Here is a 19,122-nt window from a genome sequence, read left to right on the forward strand (position 1 = left end):
GAGATTTTCAAAATATTAGTTATTAGTAACAGATAATAATAAACCAGTGAATGTTTCTTTTTATTTTACTTAAACACATTTATTTTTTATTTGTACAGTAGATACTTACTATATGTATTATCTAAAATATAAATAGGTTGCTAGAAACGGCAACTAAGCTTCCAGGTTTGACAGGCAACACTATAGTCTATAATGGTACCTATATATGTAATCACAATCGTACATTTTTATTTTTGTTTTGAAAAAAATTTAACTAATTAAAAAATACACAGGATCAGGGTTAAATAACACAAAAATATAAGGAATAACATAGTATTTATAATTTTGAAACGTTTTAGACTATAATATAATGTAATAAGTTATAAACGAAATTTTGAATGCAGATCAATATATTCTTTTTTAGGTCCTATAGTATCGCTTAGCCATTTGGTAACAATGCGTTGGTGAGATCCTAGTATGTTGTACCGTTCTGGATTGGTCTCCCGAAACTCTGTCTAACAAAAGTTATCAGTGAAAACAGAAAATGTACACAAACTTAAATAATGTGAAAACTAAATGTATACGAAAATTCTTATCTCACCCTGATCATTGTTCTTTCTTGGCTCAGTGTGTTAGCCAAATCATTGATACGCTCGTCCACTTCTTCTACATCTTTATGAATTGTTTCATCCGTGGTCTACGCGTATCATTTTGAAATAATCACAAAATATTATAAATCATATTTTAGATACAATTTAAACTTGATGAAAACAGACAAAAATATATTAGATTTAGAATGCCCTAACCTGTTTTAGCCACTGAGTCAATGCCGTCGCTCTTTTGTTAAAGCTTTTATAAACTTCGAGAGCATGACCAAACCTTTCGGAAACTTGCAAATCAGTAAACAAGTATTCGATTACCTGAATATTAAATAGTAGTTAAGACAAAATTAGTAATTGCAATATTATTAAGCCACGTTTAGACGTTTATTCTGTATAGGTATAGGTACTTGTAGAATAGCAAATACTTCTCTTGAAGTACAATACGGGAATTGAACACCGGGCAACATGGTCTGTGCCATCCGAACGCATAGAGCAGCTTGGTGCATCGAATCTCTAGTTTTCAATGCTTGACGAAATCGTGTGGATTCGTCTCTGTGGTATAACGATGCAAATTCGATTAAAACAAACAGTGATGTGTTTAAAAAAATAACGAATTAACGAATGGTATTTACTCTTCGGTCCGCAGTGAATGCCAACTATTATATGCTGTACGGCTATAATCCGCAGAGTCTTGGGCGAATAACGTGGCGTCTTTCCACGACAATTCACCACTAACTAACGTGTCTCGGTAACTGCGAACCCTGTCCAATTCTCGTTCCAATTGTACAGTATTCGATGATTTACTCCCAGCTAAATTTCCTGTGTAAATAAATGTATAAAACTCATTACCTACTACTTAACATTTATAAACAATCAAGATTGGACTTAATCGATAATTATGATTTCATAACGCTAGAGTTTATAAGATTCCGTTGGGATATTTCTCCGAAAATCACATTTTAATTTCACGTATAACTCGCTAAAAATTGAATTTGCATAATTATCAATTTAATTTTATAGTCACTATAGATCTTGAGCTCACGACTCTGGTAAAATCTGAACTATGTTAATTATGTTGCAATCGAGAATTTCTAAAAATATAATGTGTGCATATAAACCCAAAACTTGATTTTCTATAATTTATCATTAATAATTGATGTAAATATAAATTTAAATTGTAAAAACTATTTACTCCTAGCTATGTAGTGGAGACTTACTAGTTACTACCAAATATAATTCATAATGTGAAACATACCTATAACATATACTATATGTCAAACCCTATGTTACGGCCCAACATATGAAAATTTAAGATAGGGCCGCTTCGTATTGACCAATTTCCTCTTCACGCGTGGTACGCCATTTTTTGACGATATTTAGATATTGGGCCTCTTGAAATAATTTTCAAATAATTTTCACCCTTCTAGATTTTTAGGACTTCGGTGCCACACTGACATATAGACAATAAACTTATTTATATTATATATTTTCACATTATGATTTATATTTTTAAGTAATAGTGACCAATATGTAGTATGTATTGTAGTTATACATTTTAAATTTATTTAATACACGTAAGTTGTTACTTGATTTTAAATTTAAAGTAGTGAGAACTTAAGAGTATTTTTAACTATATGTATAGTAATTCTGATAGAGTAAGAAAATATATTTTAAGCTTTCATGATATAATATCTAAAATGTAATTAATAATTTATATGGAATCGAATATAAAAATATGTATTAATTCTTACTAATTATTAGTTCTTGACTTTCATAAAGTTTCTGTAAATGTTGTACTCTTACGCTAAGTTTTGATATTTCTTCTTCACTTCTAGCTCTCATTTGACTTAACCAATTTAAATGGTGAAGCTTTAAAGACTGAAATACATAATCATAGTGACGTATTAATTATTTATGAGTGATAACACACTAATAATACTGGAATACTATGAAAACATTTATTTTTTATTGATTCTAACCTCGGGAACTATGTTTGTAGAAGGAGACGGTAGATTCGGAACAAATGTATGTATTTGTGGCAAGAATTTTATTGCTAAGAAAATAAAAATCCCAGGTAGTCACGAAGGCCATTTGAGAGCTAGTAATGCTGGCCGGTGTGTACACTCAAAGAGCATACGCAACTGAGTTACGCAACTAGATACCGGGCCACATCAAACCTCAAAAAAAAAAACTGTTTAGAAACAGTTATTCAATAGTTTTTTGGAGTACGAGTGATCAAAATGTAAGTTATATATTTTCATTTTATAGACTGTTTGTGAGTTGGTAGTAAAATGTTACATTTAAACAATAATTAACGCAATTACAATGGTATGATTAAAATTCTGTTTTTTTAAATGTATAATTATAGTCTATATAGAATTCTGTAAAAACTACTAACCCCATAATTATGTCGTTATTAATCACAACTAAACTATCCATTAACAATTATTATGTAAATACCACCGAAGGTTAATGACCTAGCTGTTAAAACCTTTATTTTAAATTAAAAAAAATTACAGTCTACGTTATATAGTTATTTCAAAACAATTGACTGTAATATAAGCGTTATGTTATGAAAAAAAAGAAAAAATTGTAACGAATAAACATTTAAAATAATATAGCAGTATTGCGCCAGTGACTTTTTATATGTTATCAGAAAATATTTAAAAAATGATCAGTTTATCATCTTTAAATAGGAAATGAATCATAATATATAACTGATCAACATAATGTTGATGTAATTGTTTTTTTAATTCATAAAAAAAAAGGGTAAGTCGTGGATGTCGCTCTGCTGTACAGTATAAATTACAAGTGGGTTACTGTAATGGATGGAATTAAACTTGAATCCAATGATATTATATCATTGTATACGGAAAACGATTCTGAGCGGAGACGGTTTATCTTTCTAGGATATATTATAGATTATTAAAAATTATCATATCTTAGATTTAAAAAGAAAAATTTCTATGAATTTCTATATAAGATAATTTGAACATTGCCGTAATTTTTACGTATTTAGTCAAAATATGAACTTATAAAATTGCTTATAAAAAACAATTGTGACATTTTATTTTTCAACTGCTATTGTAACAATATGTTAGGTGTTTTGAAATAAATTTTCAAGCTTTTCTACCCAATAAATATATTTTTATCGATATTTATAGAAAAAAAAAACTAAAAGAGTTGAAAAATTAAAATGTCATAAAATAGCTCAAAACAAATCAAAATATTTTGAAAATTTTATCAACTATTTAATATATCTATATAAACATTCAATGAAAATGTCATGTGTCGATGGTCATTTGTTTTAAAGTTACATCAAAAACAAAAATCGATTTTGTCGAAAATTGATTGTGAGTAAAAATTCCCGTTTTTTCCTTAATTTTTAGTTTGATTATCCCAACTATTAAGAAAAATATTGGGAATTTTTGACCCTCCAAAGTACCAACTAGATTCACTTTCTGATCAAACGAGGTACCGAAGTCAAAAATTGAAACACTTTTACTGTCCCAAAATGTGATGACAGATACAAAAAAAATAACTCACTCATCATAGTAAAATCAATACATTCCTCACTCCGCTAAGAATCTAATATATATATATAAAAGTATTCTAATATAAATTGTACAGTCGTATTAACAATTTATCGTTTATATCGGACTATTGAGATAGAAGTGACTAATACTATTGAATAATATTAATTATAACTATTTACAAACAGAAATGATTGATATTGTCCAATTACTTGAAAAAATAAATAGTTACTAGGTATTATTGTTAGAAGTTAATTTATATCAAAGAAAATCATGTACCTATACAACATCATTTTTTAGTCATATTCCGTAACTAATTATTATGAACCTACCTATTAAAAAAAAAAAACACAATTTACTTTTCGATTGAGATTTGCAATGAATTCTTCGTGTTCTATCGCAAGAATTTGATTCAAATTTACTCGTAATTCTGCCATGACGGTCCTAATTGCATTGTCGCTTTCATCTACAATTCTGAACATCAAGTAGAAACGCGTCAATATACATATACTTATGATGAATATATGTTAGTATTGAATAACATTTTGTCATGCTATACCTCGAATTGAAATATCTTTGGGAAAATCGGTCGTTGGATGTCAGTTCAATATCCGTTATACGTTCTTGACTAAGCTGGCTCATAAGATTTTCTATATCTGTGATAAAACGATCCAGTTTTGCCATCTCGTGACCTAAAGATGGAGCCGGTGCAGCTTGTTCTTCTCTAGCAATGTCACGCTCTATTTTTTGATATGCTTCGATTTCAGATTCTCTAGAACCCATTCCGTTATCCTATACATGCACATAAAACAACTACATAAACATAAAACAACTACCTAGCAAATACTTTAATCTTATTTGACCGTCAAGGAAATCAAATAGATAACTATAGTAGGTCAATATTTTTAAGTCTTAAAGAAAAATTTGAACATGAACTTATGATGAATCTCAGCTGATTTAAAAAATCTAATCCTATATATCAGGAGTCGCAAAATGACGGCTTAAGGGTCAAAAGCGGCTGGTGAATTAATTTTATCAGGCCCGAAAACAAAAAAAAAGTAAAAACTGTTAATGTTATACGTTCTAGGGTTGTAATTTATAATTTTTGATCATTGGTTTTTATTTATGTCTGTAAATTTGATGGCCCACGAACAATTTCCAGATTTTTAATGTAGCCCTTCAAAAATATTAATTGATTATCTCTGCTATATATTATTATATACAGCTAATTAAGAAGTGATTTAGTAATTAAAATTAGTTATAGTTTATAACTAATAATTTTTAATTTTAAAATTATTTAAAGTTAAATTTAAACATATTTTATATAGATATAACATAGGCGTACATTTAATTTTGATTATAACGATTGCATACATAAGAATATATTCAATGATTCAATAATATACCTAATAATATATTTTAATACTATTAAATGTTCAGAATTCTTATATTGATAAATTGTACGGCGTAAAGTATAGGCAATATAGGTACGTAATGGTGCTATATTATAACAAAAAGAAAAAGAAAATTTTTTTACGACTAAGGCGTTCTTCGTTCGTTGCAATTACTTTTACTTTAGCGAATACATTTCTTAGTTACATGTGTTATAGACTAGATTAATTTTAAAATAGCATACAAAAAAAAAAAACAAGAGTTAATATAAAAAATATAAATATAGAAGATAGAACCATGGCAGTTTTAAAAAATCCAAACAGCTCAAATCAGTGAAAAATATAAAAAAAATAGTTTCCAGCATTGTTCTTTAAGTTTTACTTTTTTCAATGATATCACACATTTTAATTTTATACTACAAAGACATTTTTTCTGAGAATTCCCATGCATACCAATTAATAATCAAATTTTGTATGACTATGACAAGTTGATTATTTATAAATTATAATAGTATTTGAAGGGCTGATGAGCGGAGCAGTGGGTCCATCATTTTGAGGGATACCTACCCTTCCGCTACTCTACTTCACGACACCACTAGTCTTAAATTTAAACACTTAGAACTAATTAACTACTCACTCAAAATAATTCTAAAATTCTCAGGAAAATATTCTGTCCTAGAAGATAAGTGTTTATATTTAAATAATTTTCCTTGTATAAAAGAAATACTAAATACAATTAACCATCTCTGAGAACCATTGATACACAGTAGATGAGCATCGGACAATAGAGTTCAAAAGTGTATAAGGCACTATCTAAAATTTAAAATATTCTTCTCACTTTTAGTAATACTAAATGGCAAATTAGAAACTACGGTTACTATTTTAAAATAAAATATATATATTTTTTTTTGTTATTTAAAACTCACAGATACTCAAGTTTTTATTTATTTATACTATCTTTCTTTTACATGAATAATAAGCATATTATATAACTAAAGCGTAAAAAATCAAAAACTATTTCAATAAACATATAAACATAATATGTTCGTGTTGGTTCATTTAATATAGTTAGATATTTATTACCTATACTTATGAGGAAATTATGCCAATACTTAATTTGCGTACTATTTAAATAAGACTTTAATTTGGTTAAATCCCCCCCACTTAATCAAATATTCTCACATGCATGAATGTTGCAATTTATACATTGTGTTTATTCCATCAATTACTTTTTTTAGTTTATTATTTGTTTAATATATGTATAAATTAAATAGTTTTATACTATGTCCCACAATGGTTGAATTATAATACCTACATATTTGTTTACTGCATGACGATAATTTCTGAGATAAGGAATTTTTTATATCAGCGATAAATGTGTTTTCATACATCAGTTATGTAAAAAATTAAAAGTAATTAACCGTGCCCATACACCTATAATACTTATAAGCTGTAATAATCTTTAACCTTGTTTGAAAATTACGATGATATGACATATTATCGCAATTACTAACTACAGTTAGACATTATCATATAGTTTCAACTTTCTATTTATCATTTAGACAAGTACAAGTGTACAACTAAGGTTAAAGATTTGTATTGCAAAACAAAATATTAGGTATATATGTAATACCTACTATAGTACGTATCGTATATTAATATTATTATCGATGTTGACTTCGCTGTTAATCTGATAAATAATTTCCTACATATATATAACATAATATATTGGGTCTTTAAAGTCATGCGAATTGTATTTATTTCCAAAAAATTATCTATGCGAATCATATTGTGTCCTTCGTTCTACCAATCATTTAATTATATAAAATACCCTTTTTATTTATTAATTTTCGTGCTTTTGATTGATTTTCCCTTGACAGTTTGTATATTAAAAACCTTTTCTGGATGAGTGCGTCGACCTGTTTCGTTATAAGCACATGTGTTTAAATATACTTTTGCTAGGTTGCTAGGGAACATCTAAACATCATAAAATATACATTTTTTGCATCAAAAACTTCTATATTTATATTTTTTACTATAAATTCCTAATACAATAATTGTTTAAAATTCATTTATAAACGTAAATAAATTTTTTATATACTTAATAATAAAATAAAGAATTGTGAATATAAAACATTGACTTATAAAAGCTGATTGACATACTACAGCTACAGCTGCATGCAGCTGCAGCTGGGGTGTGTACGTTTAATTTTGATAAGCTTTAATAAATAATTTTGTTCAAAGCTGACTGCTAAGTAGCTAATTATCTAATCTAAAAATATATGAGTAAAAAGTAAAAGCTTATTATAACTACAGGAACAGTCTCGTATAAAATACTTTTTAAAAGTATTCAAGAACATTTACAGATACTTATTTTGAAATTATTGAAAAAATTCATTTAAATACTGAGTAAAAAAATGATTTGAGTATGAATACAAATACTTTTAAATACCTAATTTTATTTTTTTATATATAAATACATTTTTAACCTTAAAATTAACCAATAGAACCGGGTTTTCATATTTTAAGTTAATCTTAATAATCTTATAGACCATTTTACATCATATCATTTGGTGTGACTAACAAAATATACACGTCTAATTTTTTTGTCAAAATGTTAGGATTTTTGGTTGATTATTAACCCACAGTACTTTTTGAAAAGTAGGTATTTAAAATACGAATTCGAGTTCTTTTACTAAAATACCTTACAAGACTGACATGGAATAATCTTAAAATTAAATTTCTGGATAATCATTAAATTTCAAGGTTCTCATAGTAACCAAAAATAGAAAACAAAAATTATAGAAACTAAAAATGTTTTTCTAGTTTACAGCTGTTAAATTTGGTATGAGAAAGACTATCATATCTCTATCTATATATTAGAATGTGCAGGACGAGGTGGCCGAGTGGTCTAACGCGTCGGCTGTGGCTCAGCCGAACCGGGTTCGATCCTCAACCATCGGGCGGCATTTTTCTCCGGGCAAGTCACGATGTCCGGAGAACAAGTGCCGCCATCCTCCACTCCGGGGCATGGCAGAAACCTACGGGTGCCCCAATAGAAATTCTGCCAAACAGGCGTCCGAACTAAACCTTACGAAAAAAAAAAAAAAAAAAAAAAAAAATATGCATCATAATTGAATAATTAATAGACATCATATTTGTGTTAATATAAATCTCAAGAAAACCAACACAAATATGATGTCTATTATTTTTATGATGCATATACTAATTATAGATAGAGAATTGTCAAATATGTACATTTTGAATAAAAAATTATTTTCTAAATAACCAGATGGTATTTAGAAAATAATAAAAATTCAAATTTTCAAAACACTTTTTTTACGCATATAATATTGTGTTAATGAAGGATTAATAATTTAAATACCCAAAATTAAGTTTACTACATCACTCATCACTTCGAGTATAGCGACTACTCAGTAGTCACGTAGGCATGTCTTATCAGTTATCCTATATGAAATTGCTTACCTGTTTCGACGGGGTTTTATATTTCAACTGATATTATATTATTATATATTTATGTGATAAATCAGAGGACAACCGATATTACTATAAAAACAAGAGTAGGTATGTATCATTATTCCGACCATATTGTCAGTTCATTAATCGTTATTTATTGATTATTACTTATATATTTAAATTTAATTGTGTTATGATATGAATAATATTAAATTGTAATCAATTATTATTGTTTTTTTTTTAAATACGAACAAAAAAATAGGTGCACGAACATATAATGAGGTTAAAGATATTTTGACGAAGTGCATGGTCTATACAATTATTGTAATCATAATGACGACATAATATTATTGGTAATTTATATTTTTATGAACGCGAAATATTTATTGTAGTAAATCCTATATTTTATAAACCATATATTATAAAAACATTTTTAACAACATGCGATGTATCATGTATATTTTACAAACAGTTCAAACTTATTTTTCCATTAGTACCTAGTATATTTATTATAATACTGTTTCTGCTGAAAATTTGTGTTTGTACTTGAAAAAATGGATTTTAATTTAAAATAATCTATAATAAATATGACGTATTACATGCAGTAAAAAACACGTAGATACATTTACCTAGAACATGATAACAAAATCGTCTCAAAACTATCATGAAAAATCAAGCAAACGATGAAACTGACGACATAATTCTGTGAATACTTAGTTAAAAATTAATAATTTAACATTTACATCTGTAATCAAAATCAGGACTGTAGATAAGTTATCTTAATGTTTGAAATTAATACATCCATCAAATCAGTCGAATAATTGTTGTTTAAGAATTTTTCTAATAACTTAAGTTTTCATAACAATATAAATTCGCGAAAGTCTAATTTCGTTATAGATTTTATAGTATAATAATAGGATAGTTCATATGATTAGTTGCATTTTCTCAATAAGTGGAGTATATTCTCATATAATTTCACGAAGTGTGTCCTGCCACTTCACAGATCTACTCACTATTATTAGTATAATATAAGTCGTAAAAAAGTAAAATTCATGATATATTTTATTTATGCTACATCACAAAAATAAATAAAAATGGTAAGTTAATTAAAAACCTAAAATGTAACCACAACAATAAATGTATTTTTATTTCTTTTTAAAATATATACTACGTTGTTACATTTTTTTAATTTAAACTTTTTGATTAAAAATAGTTTAAACAATTATTTAATATAATTGTAAACATAATATAGATGTTGTTTACAAGAAAAAAGAATAGTAACAATATACTTATAAATTAAAAAGCCTGTATGGTTAAAGAAAGATAATATATTCAATATGATGTTTATTTATTAGTGTGAGAATATATTTATAGTATCGAAAAGAATTTTGGTGGTGTTCAAAGGAGACAATAGGTGGTCACGATATGTTGATTGCTAGGATTGCTGGGGCAGATGAACAGTAAGTGGCTAATATTACAGATCATTGAATCATTGTGTAGTGTGCAGAGGGGAGAAGGAAGTCGTGTGTGACCAAATCGAAGACGGGAGAACGATATTATGCATTTCCTAGAAAGATTAAGGTTGTAGAACCAGGGCGTTGTTACTTAGGTAATTACTTAGATTACTTAGGTAAAAAAAGAATTTACTTAGGTAAAAATTGATTGGTCGTATAGCGATAAATTATTATACTATTGTGTACAAAATATGTTTTAAAATTTAAAACAGATTTGATTATAAGAAATGTTTCTATCTAAATGAAATTTTTTAAGTTGAGTCTTATTTTTGGACCTACCTCTGAACCCCAATACCCCAGAAATAAGATGTAAACACACCATTTCCTACCCCAACGAAAAAAATATAATAAGTAAAACGTGCACATATGGTCATACAACAAAGAATAAATTTAATAATATCAAATTAATAAAATGAGTTAGTAAAATAAATTAGTTCTCAAGACACACTGGGATTGCGTACAATGTATAAGATATGTCTAAATGTATAATATATTAAATATCAATTCAATTTATCATACTTTTATTAGAATTTATAATTATACTACACACAACACAGTAATATAAGCTGTATGTTTCAAATATACCTAATGATAAAAATCTGTACTTGTTTGAAATTATCGTTCTCTATAATAACAACAAATACCACATGATAGTGATAAATGATAACCATATTTAACTCATTGTATGATTCTCGTAAATTAATGATTTTTTTACATAATATTGGTACAATTTTGAAACGTGTTATTTTAATGAATTATTACTATAAATGATTGTATATTAAAAAAAAATAAGTATTTAACTGAGTATAGATAATTTTGAACTATTTTCAGCAGAGATAACATATAATTTCAGATAAATATTATAATTATTGTAAGTAGCTTTTATAGTACCTACATATAGATACTTTCCACTTTTTTTTAATTACAAGGGGTATTAAAATACTCACAATTATGCTTCTTTGAGTGCTCGGGGCACATCCCATATTTTTTTATGCAGTTCGTTTATCATATCGCTTGTGATGTCCCCTCTTTTCCAACCGCCATCCTCCATTTCGATACTACCTTGATAAACTAAAAATTTATAGTTAAGAAAATGTTTTTATATATTAACGCTAAAATTATTATTACTACTATTTGTATAGTAATTTATGACTGTTATATGAAAAAAAGGATTAATAAAAAGAACCTTATCTCTTGACATTAAATACACATTTATTTTTTTCTAAAAGTACAAACAATCGAATATAGTTAACGCGCAAGTAGCAGGCAACCAATATTGTACATTTGTAAAGTATAAACTGAAATTATTTTTATTTGTAGTGTACTTGCGCTTGTAGCTATAGCAACATACGGCCTTGCCAAACACTCACTAATATTTTACATTCGTAAAAAAATTATACGTGTACTCTCAATAAATATTATATTTTTATAGGTGTTGTCCGAAAAGTTTCATAGGAACCATACTATATAATAGGGTTTCACGGAAATAGGTCAATATTTTTCTATTACAGGGAGGATGTCTCAAGGGCTTATGACTAACATATGGGTACGTTAACCTAGTGATATATTATATGACCCAGAAAAGTATTCCTATAATCACGCGCGATGATTGTAACATTTTGTTCTATTTAAATATATAATATGTAGGTATATAGCCACATACCATATTATACATATTTTAGTCTAAATCTAAATAAATAAAAACTTAAAAACAATTTTAAAAATATATGGCAATTAAACTTTAAACTTGATTTTGGTGGTGTCTAAGGTGAAAAATAAATGGTAAAACGTATAATTCATACTACATTACTACACTAAGTAATATTAATTGAATTTTACTTGGACGATATTATTTCCAAAAGATGGATAAGGCACCACTTACATCTTATACCAATACTATTTTTTTTTTACACAATTTGACGTCATTTCAATAAAAAATGTTTAGTTATTTTAACTATTAATTGTTACGGATATTTTTATCCACAAACATCAAATGTAAGAGCAAGTAGCTTGTTATTTATTAGCATTTAAACTTTAAAGTTTATTTAAGTGGAGTAGAATGGTACAGGGGTACACCGCAAAATGTACTCTACACTGTTCTTATAAACTTTAAAAACTTATAACTAATAAATGTTATACGTGAAAATTATCTAAAATATGATTTTGGTAAATATAAATACTCCAAATAATATTCTCCTATGGAATATGAAATTAAAAATTAATGGTGTTGTTTAAAAAAGTAAAAAATTAAAAAATGATTTTGATCAAAAATAGTAAGAAATATTATTATTTTCATAAATATTCTGTTGTTTTGAAATGACATCAAATTATTTAAAAACAAAAAAAAGTTTTCAAAATAATGATTGTGGGCACTTAAATGTATCATCTGTACAAACAATTAACAAACACAAAATTCGACAGAAATAGTGGAAAAATAAATGTTTTTTACAATTTTATATTTTATGTAAAAATAATAAAACTTCTATGTTAGGTATTATAAATATACTAGTCTGGCCATCTACAACTTTTTTATTGAAATTAAATGAACAAAATAATATACTAGCAAAACTAATAAACACTTTTTGTTATGAATAACAAGATATTATTATTTACTTTCAAAAATATAGAATCAAAGTACCTATATTTTTAAATATATAACGAATATTTATTTCATCATCAAATATTAATTTCATCATGTCACTTAAGTTTAATGAAGAGTTTAAATACGCATTACGTGACATAGCAAATAACTCTTTTAAGCTGGAAAATGAATTTGGTAATTTAATCTAACAATTATTATGTATATTTAAATTGTTGAAATTATTCGTGTGCCCTTCTGTAACTTTTAATTCTATTCTATTCATAAATCAGTCATTTATTATTTTGATTAATTATCATAATAATTTATATTACCATTATTTTAAATTTTAGACAGAGTCCGTTGTACTGAATGGGTTCATAAATTGGTGATGTTGTCAGATGATTCTTTAGAAAATATAAAAATTCGCAATGATTATGCTCAATATTTACGTATAATGCTTAGAGCTGGTGTTCTACATGGAATATTTTCCAACAGTCCACCAACAATTTTAATGCCTTTCCCTGAAGCCATGGTAAGATGGAATATAATTTAAAATCAATCTGTTTACTATTTAATAAATAATAATAATATCCTTCTATTACGTCGTAGAGGTAATTAAAAATAAGATTGTGTAAAAAATATATTTTTAAAATTATTGAAATTAAATGATTTTGATAGAATGTCAAATATATTTTATTTAGGGAAAATTGGTAGCATCAAAAGTTCCATCTCTTCCGCCTATGGGACCAATTAATGTGTACATGAAGCACTGGTCTCCGGACGGACGAGCTTATGTGGCTATAAAACCAATACCTGGAAAAGGAGTACTAACTTACCTTTCAGTCACTCCAATAACTGATGGACAACATAATAATTAGTTTGAATATTAATAAATTGTATTTTTAATTGACTTAACATTTTTTTTTCTTAAAAAATAATGGGTATAGTAAATTATTATATGCCAGTGGAAGTGACTTTATTAATTATCATTAATTATAAATGTTTATCAATTAGTATTGCTATATTGTATTATAAATTTTAATATTATTATTAAAATACATCCATAGTGATATGCCGGTATATAAAGGTATAAAAATACTAAAATAAAAATTACCAAAAATAAATTGAACTTATAATTTAGTTTTAGTCCAAGTCATATTAAAACTATTTTTCTAATAACTTTAGAAGCTTCTAATAAAATTTTTTGCCAATTTATTTTAAATATTTTTAATGATTTTTAGCAGTTCTTAATTAATATTATCCGAAATCAATTTTGTCAAAAACTGGTTTTACGTTAATATTGCTATTTATTAAATATTCTAGATATTTTCAAATCCCAGGAGTACCAACTAGATCCAATTTTCTATCAAAAATGACGATAACAGTTTAAGGTCAAACGATTGGACTATTTTTCCACTGTAAAACGTGTATATACAGATTAACATCAGATATACACACACACAAACTGGTAACGTTTTACCATACATTAGGTGTCTAGAAATTCATTGTAATGTTGTGTTAAATTTGAATTCAATGTTATAAAATCATTATATACAAAAAATCCCTTTTTATCGAAAAAGGGATCAGCCAATAATATTACTAAATATTTAAGGATTTAAGTTATTTATTTTGCTATTATCCAAGAGGACGTCCAAAGAAGCGATGGATAGATGGTATAAAGCAGGATTTAGAGAAACTAGGGATATCAAATTAGGAAGAAAAGGTGCAAACTCGGGAAGAGTTGTGATGCCAATGAGAGAGAGAGATTTTGCTATTAGTCTTTTTATTGGTACTAGTGTACTACAATAGGTTAAATTAATTTTTGCAACAAAGAAAAATTAGCATTTGAAATGGTACTGTTTATTAAGTATAATAATATACTAAAAGGTCTAAAACCAACTGTAAACATTTCAAGTATCCAAGAATAATATTTTTAAATTACAACCAAATAATTAAAATCGTTATTCTAGATTTAAATATGTAATTTTATTCAAATTCGAACTTAATATAACTATTAAAAGAAAACTTTGCTAAAGTATTTTTAGAATTTTTTGGTTACAGAATTAAAATCTTATTTCAACCTTGTTTTAAAGACCTTTTACATTCATTATCAAAATTTATAATCATAATAAAAAATAAATGTAAACAATATTTTATGATGGCTTGGCGGGGCGCAGTTGCTGCGATCATTTATGCAATGTGAACACAACATTTTTCCTGGATAGATGACTATTACCCGGTTTCTTAGAGGTAAAAACCTTGCCACACATACACGTGTTTCAAGCCAACCAATAGCCTCCCTCACAGTTAGAACCCTACTAAAAATAGCCACTCAATAGCCTATGTTGACGCGGGTTAATTAATAAAAAAAATCTAGTTATCTATATAATATATTATTTTATAAAATCTTTTTTTTCCATTTTTTTTCCTTTTTTATTCATTGTTTTTATAATGGGTACCACCTAGCTACTTATGATTATCATGGATATAAAAAAAAAAGAAAAACATTCTATGAAAAAATTACATCTGCTATATATTAAAAATACAACTATACAGTAAGGTAATACATTATATATGTACCTACTCAAAATCGTTTAAATTTCATCATTAAATTATAAAACGTAAACGTGTTTTATGGTAAATAACAACCTAAATATATTTATACGGACACGAATAATTAACGTGAATTTAAAATTCTAGTTAGTATTCGTTATTTATATTATAGAGCACCTGCCTTGCAACCCTTTTATATTCATAAAAATTATTTGATACTAATGTTAATCAATAAATAACATAATAGCTAATAGGTAATAAATTCTTATAATTTTAATAACTTAAAGCATATTTTCTAATCTACTTATACAATTTTAAAACTATCTATTGTAGAAAATGTTTTTAATAGTTTAATGATACATTTTTAAACTATATTTTAGTTATTTTGTTGTAAATTTAAAATATCATTCGGGATTTCAAACTTTTACGTATATTATTATATTTTATACATACAATGACGTTTTTAAATTCAAATTTTTTGGAAAAAATGAGTTAAGTTTACCGTAATAAACTAATAGTAAAATTAATAAGATAAATAGCAATATAAGCATAATATCATTAAATAATAAAATATAGGTACCTACTTAGTAATATTGGGAGACTGTTTTCGTTCAGATTTGTTATTCATATACAATTACGTAAATTTTTGCTAAATAGTCTTAATTTTTGTTACTATATTCTATATACCTATAATAGTATTGATTAAATATATTGTATATTGTATATTTTGCTAATAGGTTCCATAATTATTCAGTTTACATGCTATAAACTTCGCCAAATAAATATTTAATAAATATTTAATTTTAATTTTAATTTTTAATTTTTTTTTTTTTATCATGTAATATATGCAATCTGTACAATTTAGCACAATAAGCATATGCGAGAAAAGTAACACAACAGGCGAGAATAAAGAAGCCACCCATTAGTGAAACTTTAGCTGTTGTTGATATGCATCATTATATTAATTTAGAAAAGGTCACGACACCATGATCTTTTCAACCTACGTTGTGGATTTCCAGGAAGAGTTGGGATGGAGAGAGCTTTTATGAGTGGATTGTAGTGATTCGCAAGTTTGAGGTGAAATCTGTTGTAGAACGTTTTGGCTTCTTTCTTAATTGTTTTTATATGAAGGTCGTTGTGGAGCGTAAGATTTGAAACGAAATAAGGGGCATTTGTAATTTTGCGAAGTGAAATATTTTGGAAAGTTTGAATTTTTTTGGTATTAGATTTTTTGACTACTCCCCAGAGTTTTAGTCCGTAAGTCCATATAGTCTATATAGATTTATAAATTATTATTTTTGTTTTTAATTTTGTGCATTGGTTAGAATAAACAATAAAGTGGTTTGAGTATGCGGGAGCGTGAGTTTAGTTGGAGAGTAGTTAGAGAGTCTTTTTGTTTTTAAATGCATATTCCATGTTGAACGTTTAAAAATAAATATAAAAATCGTGTATTAGTAGGTATAAACGTGTTAAAATAATTCTATTGCTTTTTTTTTCGTACAAGTAATAAATTACCCTTAAAATAAAATAAGTAAAATGGTTATCACTATATAATAATTGTAATTCTTAAAAGGCCCAATTGCTGTTAGTACAATAAGCCTAAAAAACAGTTGGCCGTATGGAAAAATAATAAGTAATTCGCAAACAGGCTTCCCCATTGTATCTTTATAAAGAGCCTAATCATTTAGCAAAAAAAAAATTAATTTTTGGTATGACCTACGTATTTAACGTATTTCTTAGTATAAGCACTTACTAAAAAAAATTTATATTTTCTTTACATAAGATTTTATACCGTGCAGTAATTACTAATTATCTTAACTTAGCAATATTTAGTACCTAAATATACTTATAGAAGCTATACGTCTAAGTGTCTACGCCCTATAATACACTTTAGGGTTATTATAACAATAACAGACAACAGTTGGATACATATAACTATATAAGTATAATTTATAAGTGTTAATAGCTCCGCATAGGCGGAGTCTGATTTCTTTGATAACTTTATTTTTTTGCATTTATTTAAACAACCATATTTAAATACCGTAATATTTTCAAAAACATAATGTGTCATTGATCTCCAACTTGAAACAGATTAAAAATTACTTAAAATCAATATAAGTATTTATTTATCATTTTTTTTTTTATACACTTTGGTACTATAATTGTATAATACGCATTTACAATATAGGCACGGTGTGATTGTGGTCTATAATGGTGCCGAATGTTTTGTACTTGCATTATTCGATTATAATAGCCATTAATAGGTTAGTAATAAGCAATATAAAATAATAAAATGTTTATTGTGTGTTCAGGGGTGTTCAGCTGACCCTGCCCTCCCTTGGTCATACATATATATATTTTTCCATATTTTATAGAACAGTATAATGACCTCATCTAGCACTTCTGGCCTTCTAGAGTCATCGGTTAAACCACCGAAAAAAAAGTACTAAATTATTTATTAAGCCCATGTGTCCAAACCTCCAATAACACTAAGTACATATATGTATACCAAAATATTATGTATCTACGGACCTACCTTTTAAATTTTAATAGTAGCTAGGTACCTATTGATCTATTGTTCTATTATTTATTACACCGAATAATTGCTAATGTGGGCTGAACTGAACGATCCCAGGAGTAGAGGTGTAACATAATATAACATATTTTAATTATAATAATATACGTACGTAATAAAGTTATTATGAAAACTAGTAATAATATAGGCCACAATTCATGTTTATTTACGCAAAAACTAAATAATCAAGTACACTTTTTTTTTATTTATTTTATAAATGTTGGGTTAAATTGCTCTGAATAGTCTTCTTTATTCAATAAAACTATGAACTATGGTTATTGCTGTTCTAAAATCGTTTAGTATGTAATGTTGCCAAGTTATACTAATTAAACGTCCAAAACATACAACATGTCAATAGGTAACTGCAATATTAAAGACGTGTTTAGAGTGTAGATAAATTTATACAAGTGTGTTCCCCAATAAACCTCAATGGCGATGATGCATTCCACAAGTAGTTACATTTCTATAATATTCTGTCCAAGGTCGTTTCGTGTACCTACGAATGTTCAATACATTACCTATGTACTTTAAATTAGTAGGTAATATGAGGTACCTACCTAATGCATTATTTAGGTAGGTTGGTAGGTATTTACCGAGGAACGTGGACGTAGAACCATATCTACATGGGTAGAAAGGTACTAAAAATTACGTACTATGACTATGTGTATCACCACGATTCGTGTGCGATTTATGTGCACGTACATACAAATTCTTGTAAATAATCCATAAATGGAATTTTCTCTCAAGGTAGGTAGGTAGGACAAGTCACAGTCACCGGACAGGTATTTTAGAACCGAATAGTATCAGTATGTAATTATATAAACGGTAAATCTTGCAATATAATATTAAGTAGCGTGAACAAAATGACAAAACGTCGGCACTGAATCTCTTGCTTATCAATTTATCGTGCCAGCCTT

General features: G+C 26.8%; 2 protein-coding genes across 7 annotated transcripts; one reads left to right on the top strand and one right to left on the bottom strand.

Moving 5' to 3' along the window:
• Nucleotides 1-298: 298 nt before the first annotated feature.
• synr (BH3-only protein sayonara) lies at nt 299-18,795 on the bottom strand. Of its 4 annotated transcripts, none has more exons than XM_089221591.1 (10): nt 18,318-18,795; nt 11,444-11,567; nt 4,674-4,906; nt 4,474-4,588; nt 2,333-2,459; nt 1,214-1,400; nt 989-1,133; nt 786-899; nt 581-676; nt 299-494 (listed from the first exon to the last, which is right to left on the bottom strand). In XM_089221591.1, the coding sequence occupies exons 2-10, from the start codon at nt 11,477-11,479 to the stop codon at nt 360-362; spliced, it is 1,188 nt and encodes a 395-aa protein (XP_089077717.1). In that variant the 5' UTR covers nt 11,480-11,567; nt 18,318-18,795; the 3' UTR covers nt 299-359. The 4 variants fall into 4 exon arrangements, with proteins under 4 accessions (XP_089077717.1, XP_089077716.1, XP_089077715.1 ...); XM_089221590.1 differs by lacking the exon at nt 18,318-18,795 and adding an exon at nt 11,683-11,776; XM_089221589.1 differs by lacking the exon at nt 18,318-18,795 and adding an exon at nt 11,625-11,773.
• On the top strand, nt 9,145-13,988 carry LOC107162749 (uncharacterized). 3 transcript variants are annotated; one of them, XM_089221595.1, is made up of 4 exons: nt 9,145-9,335; nt 11,929-12,042; nt 13,428-13,609; nt 13,779-13,988. In XM_089221595.1, the coding sequence occupies exons 2-4, from the start codon at nt 12,039-12,041 to the stop codon at nt 13,953-13,955; spliced, it is 363 nt and encodes a 120-aa protein (XP_089077721.1). In that variant the 5' UTR covers nt 9,145-9,335; nt 11,929-12,038; the 3' UTR covers nt 13,956-13,988. The 3 variants fall into 3 exon arrangements, with proteins under 3 accessions (XP_089077721.1, XP_089077722.1, XP_089077723.1); XM_089221596.1 differs by lacking the exon at nt 11,929-12,042; XM_089221597.1 differs by lacking the exons at nt 9,145-9,335; nt 11,929-12,042 and adding an exon at nt 9,992-10,079.
• Nucleotides 18,796-19,122: the final 327 nt, after the last annotated feature.

The sequence above is a fragment of the Diuraphis noxia genome, unplaced genomic scaffold (genome assembly GCF_037042655.1).
Source record: "Diuraphis noxia isolate RWA-SAM2 unplaced genomic scaffold, SU_Dnox_SAM2 contig0002, whole genome shotgun sequence".
Lineage (NCBI taxonomy): Eukaryota > Metazoa > Arthropoda > Insecta > Hemiptera > Aphididae > Diuraphis > Diuraphis noxia.

What these genes read in the sequence shown, in the direction of transcription:
- synr (XM_089221591.1), bottom strand. Translation starts at nt 11,479, where the DNA reads ATGGGATGTGCCCCGAGCACTCAAAGAAGCATAATT. An exon ending in AAGTATTTGCTATTCTACAA is followed by an intron (nt 900 to 988) that starts GTACCTATACCT and finishes TTTAATATTCAG; the next exon opens with GTAATCGAATACTTGTTTAC. An exon ending in TGACTCAGTGGCTAAAACAG is followed by an intron (nt 677 to 785) that starts GTTAGGGCATTC and finishes TGATACGCGTAG; the next exon opens with ACCACGGATGAAACAATTCA.
- LOC107162749 (XM_089221595.1), top strand. An exon ending in TGCCTTTCCCTGAAGCCATG is followed by an intron (nt 13,610 to 13,778) that starts GTAAGATGGAAT and finishes TATTTTATTTAG; the next exon opens with GGAAAATTGGTAGCATCAAA.